The sequence below is a fragment of the Vombatus ursinus genome, unplaced genomic scaffold (assembly GCF_900497805.2).
Source record: "Vombatus ursinus unplaced genomic scaffold, bare-nosed wombat genome assembly UNPS02014781.1, whole genome shotgun sequence".
In the NCBI taxonomy this organism is placed as follows: domain Eukaryota; kingdom Metazoa; phylum Chordata; class Mammalia; order Diprotodontia; family Vombatidae; genus Vombatus; species Vombatus ursinus.
Window position 1 is genome coordinate 10,493,359 of NW_020954559.1, and position 13,545 is coordinate 10,506,903.

Below are 13,545 nucleotides of genomic sequence, written 5' to 3' on the forward strand. Positions count from 1 at the left end.
TAGTGAACAAAAAACTAGGCTTGAGAAAATTCTTACAAAAGCAAAATTTAACTACCTGGGTAACAAAATTTCACCTTAACATCAGAAATGAAGACCTGATAGTGGCAGAGATTACATATAATGAATCACAATAGCAACAACAGAGGTGGAGGGGAATCCCAACTCATCTAATCTGACCTGCAATTCAACAAAAATCCCTTTCACAATTGCTCTAGCAAGTGTTCATCCCCTTCTCCCTTTTCCTAAATCTTACCCCCTCAATCCTTGGAGGGGTGTCCAGATAAAAGAGCAGCAGAGAATACATTAGAGGGATAAGGAAGGGAAAGCACTTGATCTCTCCTATACTAAGGCCCAGCCACACAACTTCAGGATAAGGCTGCCATGCATTAAAACTTTTATGCTCTTCATTAAAAAGGAAAAAAAAAAACTTTAAAAATAATGTGTAGATTTTATTCTACACTTTAAAATAATAACAAACTGCATGGAATAGAGATCCAGGGCTTCATATACAGTCCTCTTTTTATAGTCTAATTTACATATGGAAATACTCCCCTTTTTAGCGTTTATTAAATTTGGAAGTTAAAAATTTCTAAATAAGAAAGATAAGGCTGGCAAGGTCACTCGTGGTCTTTTTATTAATTTACTTTCCAAATTTTTTAGAGTACTACACAGACACTGTCGCCACCTTCCTTTATATTTAAGCAAATCTTCAGTCGAAAATCTAGAGAGTCTTAGAGCAGCTTGGTGGTGCCTCTAAGCAGATAGAACTGGACCTAGAGTCAAGATGACCTGAGCTCAAATCTGGCCTCAGATATAAACTATCTGTATGACTCTGGACAAGTCATTAACCTCTTTTGCCTCAGTTACTTCATCTGTAAAATGGGGATAATAATAGTACCTACCTTGCAGAGCTGTTGTGAGGATCAAAGAAGATATTTGAAAAATGTTTAGCACAGTGCCTACCACATAGTAGATACTCAACAAATGCTTGTTTCTTTCCTTCTCACTCACCAGAGGCAAAAACAAAAAAACAAAAAACAAAAAACTTAAAAAAGGAAAAAAAGCTGGAGAAACTAAACTCAGAAACTAAATTATCAGTTACATTAGAAATTGGACATAAGGCTCCAGAATGAAAGCTTAACTCTGGATAGTTTGTGAGAGGGCATCAAAGACTTAGAAAAGTCATTTGGCTCAGTGATTAAGAACTTGCAAGAAATATCCAGAGGAGAGAATGGATTATTCTCTATTCATCCTAATCCCCTTAAAAGAAAAAGCTCTAAACAAAGGGAAAAGCGACTATCCGACTATCCGTGGCTTTAAAAACTCAAATCTCCACAATGCTGAATCTGGAATGTTCAAAATAGTTGCAGAAAACAGTTTAATTTCAATTGGTTTTCTGAACCAGAAAGAGATTTAAACAGAAAAAAGGGAAATGGGTCATCAACATTAGTCTCCCATCCCCCAAATCTCCAATTCTAGGGAAGGTATAAACAAACCTGAGCAATGAACATTTAAAACCCTTATTCAAACATAACATTTCAAGAAACAAGTTTCTATCAAACTTGGACAGAATCTGACACATGCTTTGATAAATTCATTTATAAACTTTTAAAAAACCTTCCCCAGAATACTTCTTTCCAACTCTTTATTAGTGAGAAACACAAACATCACCTGAGTATCTATCAGAAAGGTAAGAAGAAACTTAAAAGCATCCAGTGCAAATGCAGCTAAGAGCAGAAGGGAAGCAGCTGAGAAAAAAAAAATCTTAGCAGAATTTTCTCTGATAAAGGTCTTATTTCCAAGATATATAAGAACTGATTAAATTTATGAGAATAAGACCTATTCCCCAGTTGACAAATGATCAAAAGATATAAACAGGCAGTTTTCAAAGGAAGAAACCCAAGCTATCAATAGCCATATGAAAAAATGCTCTAAGTCACTAATAACAACAGGTACCACCTCACATCCCTCAGACATTGACAATACTGACAAAAAAAGGGCAAATGACAAAATTTGGAAGGGTTGTAGGAAAAGAGATATTAATACTGGCAAAGCTGTGACTTGGTTTAACCCTTCTGGAAAGTAAATTAGAAGGGCAGCTAGGTGGCGAAGTGGATAGAGCACCGGCCCTGGACTCAGGAGGACCTGAGTTCAAATCTGGCCTCAGAGACCTAACACTTACTAGCTGTGTGATCCTGGGCAAGTCACTTAACCCCACTGCCTAGAACATAAAACAAAAAACAAAACAAAAAAGTAAATTAGACCTATGTCTCCAAAATATGCTTTGCCCTAATGATACCATTATTAGGCCTATACTCCGAAGACATCAAAAAAAGAAGACCCAAATGTACAAAACTATTTTTTTTAATTTATTTTTACAGTGATAAAGTAAGAACCCTCATCAATTAAGGAACAGTTGAACAAGTTATGATATGTAATGGAACATCATTCCACCATAAGAAATGATGAAATGGGATGCTTTCAGATACCTGCAGATATGTTTGAACTGATGCAAGGTGAAGTGATTAGGATAATCAGAACAATTAATACAATAACAACAACACTATAAAGACAAATAACTTTGAAAGACTTAAGAACTCTGATCAATGAAAAGACTAACCATAACTTCATAAGACCAATAATGTCCCTCCTGACAGAGAGGTAATGCAGAATAAAACATACATTTTTACATAGCCAAATGTGAGGATTTTTTTTGTTTGAAAATGTGTATTTCTTACAGGAGTTCTGTTCTTTTTTTCCAAAAGGATGTAGGTGAGGTGAGAAAAATACATACTTGTTCACTGAAAATTTAAAAAAATATGGTGCAGACTTATTTGAGTAGCCAGGGAATGTCTGTCCTTCCAGGAGTAGCCACACTTGGGGCAGTGTCTTTTCCACAATTCCAAGGGCTCCTACTCTAGTCACTCACTTTTCTCCATGCTCACTCTCAGAACTGGCCATGCTTCTTGGTCCCCTGGTCCCTTTTAAGCTGACAGCTCCCACACTTCCAAAAACACATCACTCGCCTAAGGGTCTGGAACTAGGGCCTCTTACAAGGCAGTCCAGAGGGCTGGAAAGCCACTCCAGGTCACAGCCCTAACCACTAGCACATTCCTCACCTGACCTCAGAGGTCCTTCCTACAGAAGAAGTGGATAAAACCTTCCAAGCTTCCCTCCTAGATTAGCCAGCTTCTCTCATTAGATACTCGCCAGCATCTCCATGCCCTGTCCATGCCTGATAATCTTCAAATGCTTCTTTACCAAAATATAGAAAGAACCAGCCCCAAGTGGTCAGGCCACAAGTGGCTAGGATAAGGGATATTCACATTGCTCTTGACAACCAGCTTCTGCAACAGGCCTAGAAAGGCAGGCTGTGCCTGATGGTACCCAGAGAGTACCATTGCTGCCATTACTGCTAGTGTCAGTGCGTGTACTGCCTCCACAACTGCTGCCTCCTAGGAAATATCCAGGCACTGTTTCCAAACTAAGGCTAGGGGCGGCTAGGTGGTACAATGGATTGAGCACCAGTCCTAAAGTTAGGAGGACCTGAGTTCAAGTCCGGCTTCAGACACTTATTAGCTGTGTAACCCTGGGCAAGTCACTTGACCTTGACTGCCTATGAAAACAAAAAACTAAGGCTGTAGCTTTCCTCACTTGCAGTCTTTTACATAGTTACACTGTCTTTGAAATAACTTACTGCCAAGGCTTCAACTTCTTGTGTACTTTATTCTTGCTATAAAAGAATTTCTTTTTTAATATCTCTTTGTTCTTCTAGGTAAATAAGAGTAACTCCTAATCAGGAGGCAAAAAATTAGTCTGCTATTGCTGTTATTGCTATATTACAGTTAAAAAAAAAAACAAAACACAAAAACAAACAAAAACAAACAAACCAAAAAAACCCAGGAGGAAAAACTTGATTAGACTTCATCAAAATAGAAGTTTGGGAGACTCTAAAAGGTAGGGAGCAAAAGATAAGCTACAAACAAAATCTAGCTAATGTTGGAATTTATACTGGAGGGAAATGAAAAAAGAAGAGATGCTCAATGAGCCTTTGGAGAAACATCTACTTCGGCTTTTAAGACCATGGACAGTCTCAGTAGAAATCAAACCTCAATTTAAAGAAAATACCAAGTTTAAGGGTTCAATTAACCTATACCCTGTAAGGTATAGAAACCTTAAAAGAACACAGCAAATAAACATGGTAGTCCAGAAAACAAACAAACAAAAAATCCCTGAGTATTTGGGTCTCTTTAAGATGTATAAGCTCTGCTGCAGAGGTAGCCAACTATCTCTGCTCCAGACTTATTACCTCTTCCTATCCTTCTCTGGATGGTTCTATGTTCCATGCCTTAACAGCAGGATGTGCTCTAGATAATCACTGTCATATCCCTATCTGCTACATCAGAGCCGGGAAATCAAACATTCCTGAGTTACAAGCTTCCTCTGTACAAATCAACCAATCAAACATTTATTAAGCAGCTACTACATGCCAGGCACTTGCTAAAATGGCTGCCTAGGGTGGAGGACAGCCCTTCTATTACAATGACTAGGAGGACTGATGGACAGCTGGTGAAACTGGGTGTGCCAAGTCCAAGGGATAGCCTCTCTCTGAGAGCATAACCAACCACCCTCCTCTTTCCTCCTCCTGTTTTGGCCAACTCACTTCCCCTTTACAGGCTTCTTCCGTAAGATGAAAAGCTTAGATCTGATCTCTTGCAGTTAGTCGTTCTACAATTCTCCTCTCCATCACCAATCTCAATCTTGGTCCCACCTCCAACCCAGTCCAGTCCTAGGCTCCTTGTCTTCAAGGAAGAAAGGAAGGCAGGAAAGAGGGTGAACAAGTTGGCACATGTCTGGCAGCCTCGCTGGTTGCATCCTTCCCTTATTGCCTGGCGTGGTACCACCCATGGGTGCTTCATATTAGGCCTTAAGCCTTCCTACATAAGGGTTAAAAACTAACCACATTTGCTGTGTATTAGGTTAATAATACATTCCAAACAACTTACAGGAAATTGAATCAGACAAATTTATTGGATGGTAGAATCTAGGTGAACTGTCATCAACAGGGAAAAAAAAAACTAAAGAGCTACCCACTGGATTTCCAAAGCTCTATCTGAATACAGAAAGAAACATTTGTAAATATACATAGATAATTTTGTATGGATTCAGAAAGTAATGATCATGCATTCATCCAATAGTATTTTACAGAAAAAGAAAAAATAGACTAAGGTAACTTCACCTGCTGACTGTGGAGTAAAGCAGTCTCTATGGAGGGAAAAACTTCCTCTATCGTTTTCACTTTCAACCTTTTAAGAAATATGAAATTTTTTTCAAAATTTATCTGAATGCTATAGAACGCTATTCTACATATTCTACATAAAACACTGTAGAATATAAGCTTCTTATGGGCAGGGACTACTTCATTTTTGTATCCTTTAACATTTAGCTAAGTGCCTCACCCATAATAAATACTTAATAGATATTTGTTGAATTGAACTATGATCATGAAGGGTGATCACAGGGTATATATTTCAAATGGATTTCTAAATATGTTCTAAGTCATGCATACTTTGAATGACAGTAGTGTCCATCTGAAGGCTCCTGAAGTTTGCAATGAAACTCAAACAGAAGGTATATCCCAAGATCTAGTTTATCTTTGTTGCAAAGTTGGAAATTCAGTCTTCAGAAGCTACGCTGAAATCACTGTGATTAGGAGACTTTTATATTAATATTCTTCAGCCCTTTCTATATATAGGATGAAACTACTGCTCCAATACCAGTTGGAAATATGTTTCTGAATTGTTTTATTGAGTTGTCATATTGGGCATTGATCTATCTACTTTCTACTGCTTGGATCTCTGGTGACCAATAGCATATACCTGGGCAGGTTCTGGGAGATAATCTGGATACTCTGTCACTTCAGCCAGGCTGGAAGCCAAAGACAAATTTTGCTGAAGTGTAAACTCTGAGAAGAATGGGGGAAATTTTTTATGAACTACTCCATTAATTCATTGCTGAAATGGGCATCAGAGTGCCAATGAGGTTGTTATGAATAGCCCAGTCAATCATTATACTCAGCCACTGGGAGAAAAAGAGCACGAGAAACTAACACAAGACAGTAAGCTGTGGCTTGAAGTTCTCCATATGTTCAACTTCATGTATGCCCAAACAAGTTATTTGAAGGGGAAACACTAAGTTTTAAGTTTTTTCTTCTATGCAGGTTACTATTAAAATGAATTTTCTACTTGACTTCTTTACTTGAATTACCAAAAAAACTCCCCCCCCAAAATCCTCCATTTTTTCTCTAAGCTTTATAAAAAACTCCTCATGAAGGCAAATAAATTAGACTAGATAAATCCTGCAAAGTGATCATCTGTTGTGTTATGCACATATGTTTGATGGACAAGGCAGTAGGGTATTTGATCAAGCAGGGCAGTGTGGGTGCTTATTTGCAAGGCTTATTTTAAAAGCTTTTTAAAGCCTGAAATGTCTGTGTCCTAAAATATCTTAGCTGTAGACCGTCACATCAAAGGGCTCCTTTGTTACAGAGGTCTCTTCTTAACATTATCCTTTCCTACACTAGTTTTCCTCACTTTTCTCATTTTCAACTAGTGCTTTATTAAAGCTAACTTTTGGATGACCAAGAAGAAAAAATTAATAAAAGACTAGGAGGATCATTACAAAGCTTTCTATCCCGAAAGGAATTGTCTGGGGGTGCACTGATCCTGCCACTAGAGTCCAGCTATCACTCCCACTACTGGATCCTAAACTGGGCTTAAAAAGCATTTCCCTATAACCTAAGGAAAACTGAATACGTAACACGACCTTGCAGGACTCTTATCAATCTATGATATGTGTAAGTATAAGGCCTGATCTAATATTCATTAAGGATTCTGATGTGCCAACTATAAGAATAAATTGCTGCTCTTCCTCATTCCCTTCCCAAGGAGCAGACAAGATCCACAGAGAAAACTTCTTTAACATTGTTTTAAAGTGGAGATGCTATTTTTTCTCAATTGAATTTTTAAATGTTCTGAGACAACAAAAGTTTGGTCCCCCTAAGACGGGGACAGCTCGGGGCAGCTAGGTGATGCAGTGGATAGAGCACCAGCCCTGAAGTCAGGAGGAGCTGAGTTCAAATCTGGCCTCAGACCAAACACTTGACTTGTACTAGCTGTGTGACCTTGGGCAAGTCACTTAACACCCACTGCCACACCCAAAAAAAACCAAAACAAAACAAAAAAAAAAAAAGAAGGGGACAGCTCACATCAGTAACAGTGAGGCTGTAAAACTAACATGGAACATTTCTCAAAGGAAAGGGAAGAGGAGTGCCATAGAAGCTAGAGTAACCTCTTTCTGGTTGATCAAAGACAGTTACAGGGAAATGTGGAATGTGAAAATGAAGTATATGACTCCATGTTCTTTCTTCTACTTTTCTGTTAGTTGGGAGGTTGGGGGAGAAAAGAAAGGGCAAGACAAATGAGGCAAAACAGGTAGGCAGGAGTGCAGACAAACCCTGTGATGGATATTAAGGTGATCAAGAAGGGAAACTGTACTAGGTAGGAGTCATGAGATCTGGATCCTCATCCTAGCTGTGTGTGATTTGGACCAATCACTTAATTTCCCTGGGCCTGTGTTTCCTCATTTGTGAAATTAGGGAATAGACCTAGATTATTTCTAAGTTTTCTAGAAATTAATGTTTCTGATTTTACTTTAATAAAAGGTTGTGTTTTTGTTTTTACAAAAGCTCAATTGGGCTAGATCATGTGCTTGATAATCTGTGCCTATGAAAAGCCTGTGCAGTTGGCTGCCAAAGCCATTCATGTGGTAGTAACTACCCTACTGACTGTCACAACAATTAGGAAGAAACGTTCAGTCTCCATAGGGCTAACTTTGAAAATGCAAAACTACTAAGTGACAGCTAACAGCACAAATTCTTACTAGAGGTGGGTGAAACAGGCTTTAGTTTTTTTAAACACACTAGCTTCAGTACTACTATCTTTCTTTGTCCTCCGTACCACAGAACCCTAAAAACCAATGGAAGTCAGGTTGAAAGCTGCTACTGACCTTGGAATTAGTTGTGGAGGAGAAAATCTGACAGCTAGACTTCTCTGATCTGGACTGAAATAAAGGCATTATTACTATAATGTTCAGTAGCTTCTTGGATTTATTCATTTCTAAGATTTAAAATGTGCATGTAAGATGGAAAAGCCTCCTAATAACAGAAATTGTCTCTAAAGCTACTGAGAGCACCTCATATATATTTACTTTCTATTACTATTTTAGCCCCTCTAAGTACGAAGGACTAGAAGACTGATCAATGCCCTGCTTCTAAGTAAAGAAACAACTTCCACAAAAACTTATTTTTAGAAATCAGGAAACTGAAGCCAAAGACCCAGAGTAGCTTGCTCTACGTACTGAGCAAAACCATGGTAGACTGGAATTGTAAGGCCTTTCTCCTGACTTTTTTGCTCTATCCACTAATCATTCTATCCCTGAGGAAGTTAATACATGTGAAGTCACAAACAATAATGTTGTTAATAATGGTGAACATTTTTACACTGTTTTAAACTGACAGGTCTGTGACACACAGACTAATTAGTATAGCAGAGATCTACGCAAAAGTCCCCTGCGGTCATCATTCTTTTCTTTTGTGGTATTACATTCAGAGTTCCCTCTACTTTACAGAAAGCAATAGACTTGTATCCATGAGATTCTACTCATTGTTTTCATATGTCATTTAGCAGCAGTTCAGAGCAACTAGAAATTTCTCGCTAGTAAATAAAATAAAATTCTGAAGTTCCACAAATAATTACAATTTCTGAAACTGCTGTCAGTCAAAAAGCTTTTTTTTTAAAAATCAAATTGCTTACACAACAAAGCTCACAAAAGAGTTACACAGTGACACAGATTAACCAAATAATCTTTCTCCACTACCTCCCTTCTCTCATCCTTTAAAAGTGAGAGAGCTCTCAGGCTGGGAGACTTCATTCGTTCTTTTTTTCTTTTTTTTAAAACAATATAGGATGCACTCCATCTGCTCTGACATCTAATAGTAATACCACCAGCATGAACCAGACTATAAGTTCTGTCAAGGGACATATATTCTCATCTCCAATTTTATGTAGGGTGAAAAACCATTTCTTTCTTCACTAAGATGTAATTTGTTCATTTAGGCAAGCTGCTTCCTTCTCTTAAGGAGTCTGAGATTTGACAGGAGGTAAAAGGCAAAAGTTCTGAGCAATAGAATCTCTTTCATAAGAAGGGTTGGGCACAAAGAATCATTACCTATGTCAACTGTTTCAATTTTCTTTAGCATAATGCTTAAACTTTAAAACTGTCGATTTTAATAAACATTTGGGACTTCAGCAGCTAGACTGTTCAACCTCTACCTCAACATGCACCTTCCCTAAACACTGCTTTTATTGGCAAAAGACCTTCAAGTGCATACATTTCTATATTTTAACTTGTTTATTCAATTTAGAGCAACTTCTAACTATAATTTCTCTCAAAATATTAACATACCTTTACTTACTTTGATAATCACAATGGACAAACTGAAAACCACCCTAACTGCCAAATAAATACAAAGTTTAGTTTTCTCTTTTTTTTCTCATGGATTTAAAATGGAACACATGTCTGTATTATAGATAGATATCTAACTATATCTTTATCTATATCTATCTATCTTCTACATAGATACCTAGGGAAAACTCTCACAAAAATACAAACCAAGTAACTGAGTGGGACTCCTGTCTTCATTTTTAACAATGGTTTTTCCTCTGGTAAGTTAAACCAATCTGTGAGTCTCTGTTCTTTCATACCACAACCACATATATGGTATGTGGGGATGTGTGTATACATACATACACACACATAGAAACACATTATTATACATACACATGTAAGTGTATACACACACACATAAAACCTGGAGTAGGGAAAATAAAACAGTTGACAGTACGTAGCCAAAAATGTTATTCTTATGAGGGTCTAGGAGGAGTAAGTTCTGCATAAGCAGCAGATACTTCGGCGAGCATTTATATATCTGTTCAATATAAGGTCTACATTTTGAAATATAGAGGCTACAGTCATTATTCATTCAAAGCAATACCTCCAATTCAAAGGCTACATCTCATCTATGCTTAAAAAAAAAAAGCTCTCCTCCCCCCACATCATTATTTCATGACAGCTAGTCTATTAAACTGTCCAGCATCCCACATCTATGTTGCACCATTTGAAAATGCATTCATAGCTTTTCTTCTGCCCACCATGTGTATGTCTGTTTAAACCAGCTGACTCTCACAGAAGTATTGCTGTGCTTTCTTATCTTCAAGCCTTTATACTCTACGCCTAGAATATGGTCCTTCTCTGCCTTCTCCTGTTGAATTCTTGCCCATTCTTTAAAGCCATCAGTCATCTCCTTCATGAAGTCGTCCCTGATTCCCCCAGTCAGGTATACTCTTGCCTGCCCTGACCCCTGGGTCTCATATAACAATTTATTTTGCATTCTGAAATCTGAGCTAAAGGTAGTTGATATAATTTAAAAATGAAATTCTAAAAGAAAATAGGATAGAAAATGAAATACTGAGGATAAATGGTTTTCTTACCGGACCTGTAATTGCTAAGCATGCAGAACATCCGGAAAACATCTGGAGAAAACTTCTTTAGAAAGTCCTAAAAAAATTTTTAAATGAAATACATTTATTATAATTTTATTCTAAAAGTAATTTTTATATTAACTCAGAGATTGTGTGGCATAATAGATAGAGCACTGGAATTGGGAGTTAAGATCTGGGTTTGAATTCTACCTTAAACATACTTATTACTGTATCACCCTGGGCAAAAGTCACTTAAACTCTCTAAGATTCAACATCGTCATCTCTAAAATGTAATATAAAATATGATAATAGCACTTACCTCACAGAGTTGTTGTGAGAACCAAATGAAATTCATATACAAAGTACTCTGTAAACCTTAAGTCAGTATATAACTGTGAGTTATTATTATTCTTGTTATTATTACAAATGTATGTTAACTCATATTACAAAATCTTTGTGGAGATGTTCCTGCCCAAATTCTAAGCATCATAAAAACCTTTTCTGATCAATTATTCCTCCTTTTATCAACACACTAATAACACTGTTGGTGGAATTATGAATTGATATGGAAAAAATATTTGTAATTATATAAAAAGATATACTAAATTATTAATTTAAACCCTCTAACTCATAGCTCCCACTACGGAATACACACTTCAAACATGGTCAAAGAACAAAAAAGGGCTCAAATATTAAACACAAAACTGTTGCAGCTAAAAACCTGGAAACAAAGTGGGTACCCATTGATAGGAGAATGGCTGACAAATTGTGGTGGATAAATGTGACAGAGCATTAACATGTCAGAAAAAACAAGGAATTTAGCTCACATCTGCAAAGACTTAGAGGAAGTGATATGGAGTTAAAGAACTAGAATCAAGAGAACAAGACGCATAATGACTACAATAACGGGGATGAAAAGAACACTAAAATAAAGCCAACCCCTTAGCAATTGTAAGGACCAATATGAACACTGGAGAAGGCCAGCCTAAGGAAATACCTTCCCCTTTGGAGTAAACAGATGCACTACAGTCAGCAGTTTCAACAGGAGCCTAATGACAGACTGCGATCTCAAGGAACAGCCTAGTGAAATGGTTATCTAAGTTTGGGGTCACACTGAGACCCCTCTAGTGAATATCCTAAAGTATGCTGCAGTTAAAGCAGGAACCTAGTGTACAGCAGCAATATTCTCTTAGGGAGTTCAAATGGCAGTTGGTGTGCAATTTATAAAAACCCTGGTCCGTGAGAGAAAGAGTAAAACTTTCTCTAACAGTAAGGAAGCACCGAAGAAAAAAAATCAGTATAAATGATGAGAGGCAACCTTACACTGTCTCTTCAAACAGAATGCAAGTTCAACAAAATCTCTGCATGTGGAAGCCAGTGTTAATGTATCCACAATTACTTTAAGATTACTTTAGGAGATCAGATATGGAATTCTTTTAAAAAGGAAAAAAGAAGAGCACAGCTTGACTAAAGACTCCAAAGTGATCTGCCTACAGCTGCAGCCCTGCCCTCTCAGCCACTATCTATGCCTGTGGACAAGAAGCAGGTGCTACAGCTCACGTCTGCTCAGCAGCCACCACTCCTGCAGACCCAGAAAGGACCTTCACTACCAGCACTCTCCAGAAAAGTCAGTGACTCTGTCAGTGGATAGAATATGAAATAAGATGCAATGTATCAGCTTTGCTGCTACACCCTGAGGACCACTTGGCCTTTTCCAACTTCTGCATGTGTTGTTTCCCCCATTAAAATGAGAGCTCCTTGAGAATGGGAGATTGCCTTGCTTTTCTATGTGTATCCCTAGTGCTTTGCACGTGGCCCTGCTCCCAGTAAACACTTAATGTAGGTTTCTTTGTTCATTTATTTTACACTTCAATTTTCAGGGGTGACAAGCACATATACACACACAAAGGTACACACCTTGCTCACTCCAACTAATATTTCAGTTGCAGAACGGTTGAATGAAAGAGTAAGAGGGCTCTGCTTACTGAATCAAACCTAGCTACAAAGGGAAAAATAAACATCAGGCTAAATTGCCTCAACTGGGAATTTTTTTTAGTCGTCTTCTCCCCACCCCCATTTTAATAATTCTTTTAAGATAACTTGTTTCTCTAACATGACCCCAAGGATTTTAAGTCTAAACGTGGACAAGTTTGTAACACACACTCATCCTCTCTCTTTTCCTATTTGTTGTATTCCAATACTATCAATCTTAAGCAATAATCATTTGTCAAGTGCCTAGTAAGTGAAAGGAGGGCATTCAATATATTACTCTAACTACAAATTTATATTAACCACTCCACATAAGAACTATCCAAGGATTCTGAAATAAGGGCAGATTTTGTTGTTGCTGTTCAGTCCTTTCAAGTCACCTTTGACTATTCACGACCCCATGTGGGGTTTTCTCGGCCAAGATACTGAGTGGTTTACCATTTCCTTCTCCAGCTCATTCTTACAGATGAGGAAACTGGGGCAAACAGGGTTAACTAACTAGCCCAGCGTCAAATAGCTAGTCTGATGCCAGATTTGAACTCAAGAAGATGAGTCTTCCTGACTCCAGGGCCAGCACTCTAACCACTGTACATCACAGTGCTGCAGGGCAGATTAAGTAGGCTAATGTAGCAATGTTTTATGGACTGAAGTTTAATTGGGATTTTTGAGCTCAGTAAAACTTTCCAGTTTGAGCTTCAAAGGCACAGACTTCAAGAAACCAGGGTCACTTCCATACCAAAAAGAGCTATTAGAATTAGATTTTAGAAGGATACTCTATGCTGCTTCACTAAAATCACTTAAGTACAAGTAAACCAAGAGTTTTTTATGGAAAGAATTTAACTCATTTGCTAAACTTCCTCTGAAGACGTTAAATATTTAAGATGAGGAAAGATAACTTAATTCTAACAAATAACCAAAAACTGAAGCCTTCATTTTAAATCAACAAGTATTTGCT

General features: G+C 37.6%; 1 protein-coding gene across 2 annotated transcripts in view; it reads right to left on the reverse strand.

Moving 5' to 3' along the window:
- LOC114046272 (probable cysteine--tRNA ligase, mitochondrial) overlaps positions 1–13,545 on the reverse strand; it is a 61,258-nt gene that overhangs the window by 14,522 nt on the left and 33,191 nt on the right. For both annotated transcript variants that reach the window (XM_027866560.1, XM_027866561.1), the window contains one exon: positions 10,611–10,677. In XM_027866560.1, the coding sequence (XP_027722361.1) occupies positions 10,611–10,677 (67 nt within the window). The remainder of the gene's footprint in view (positions 1–10,610; positions 10,678–13,545) is intronic.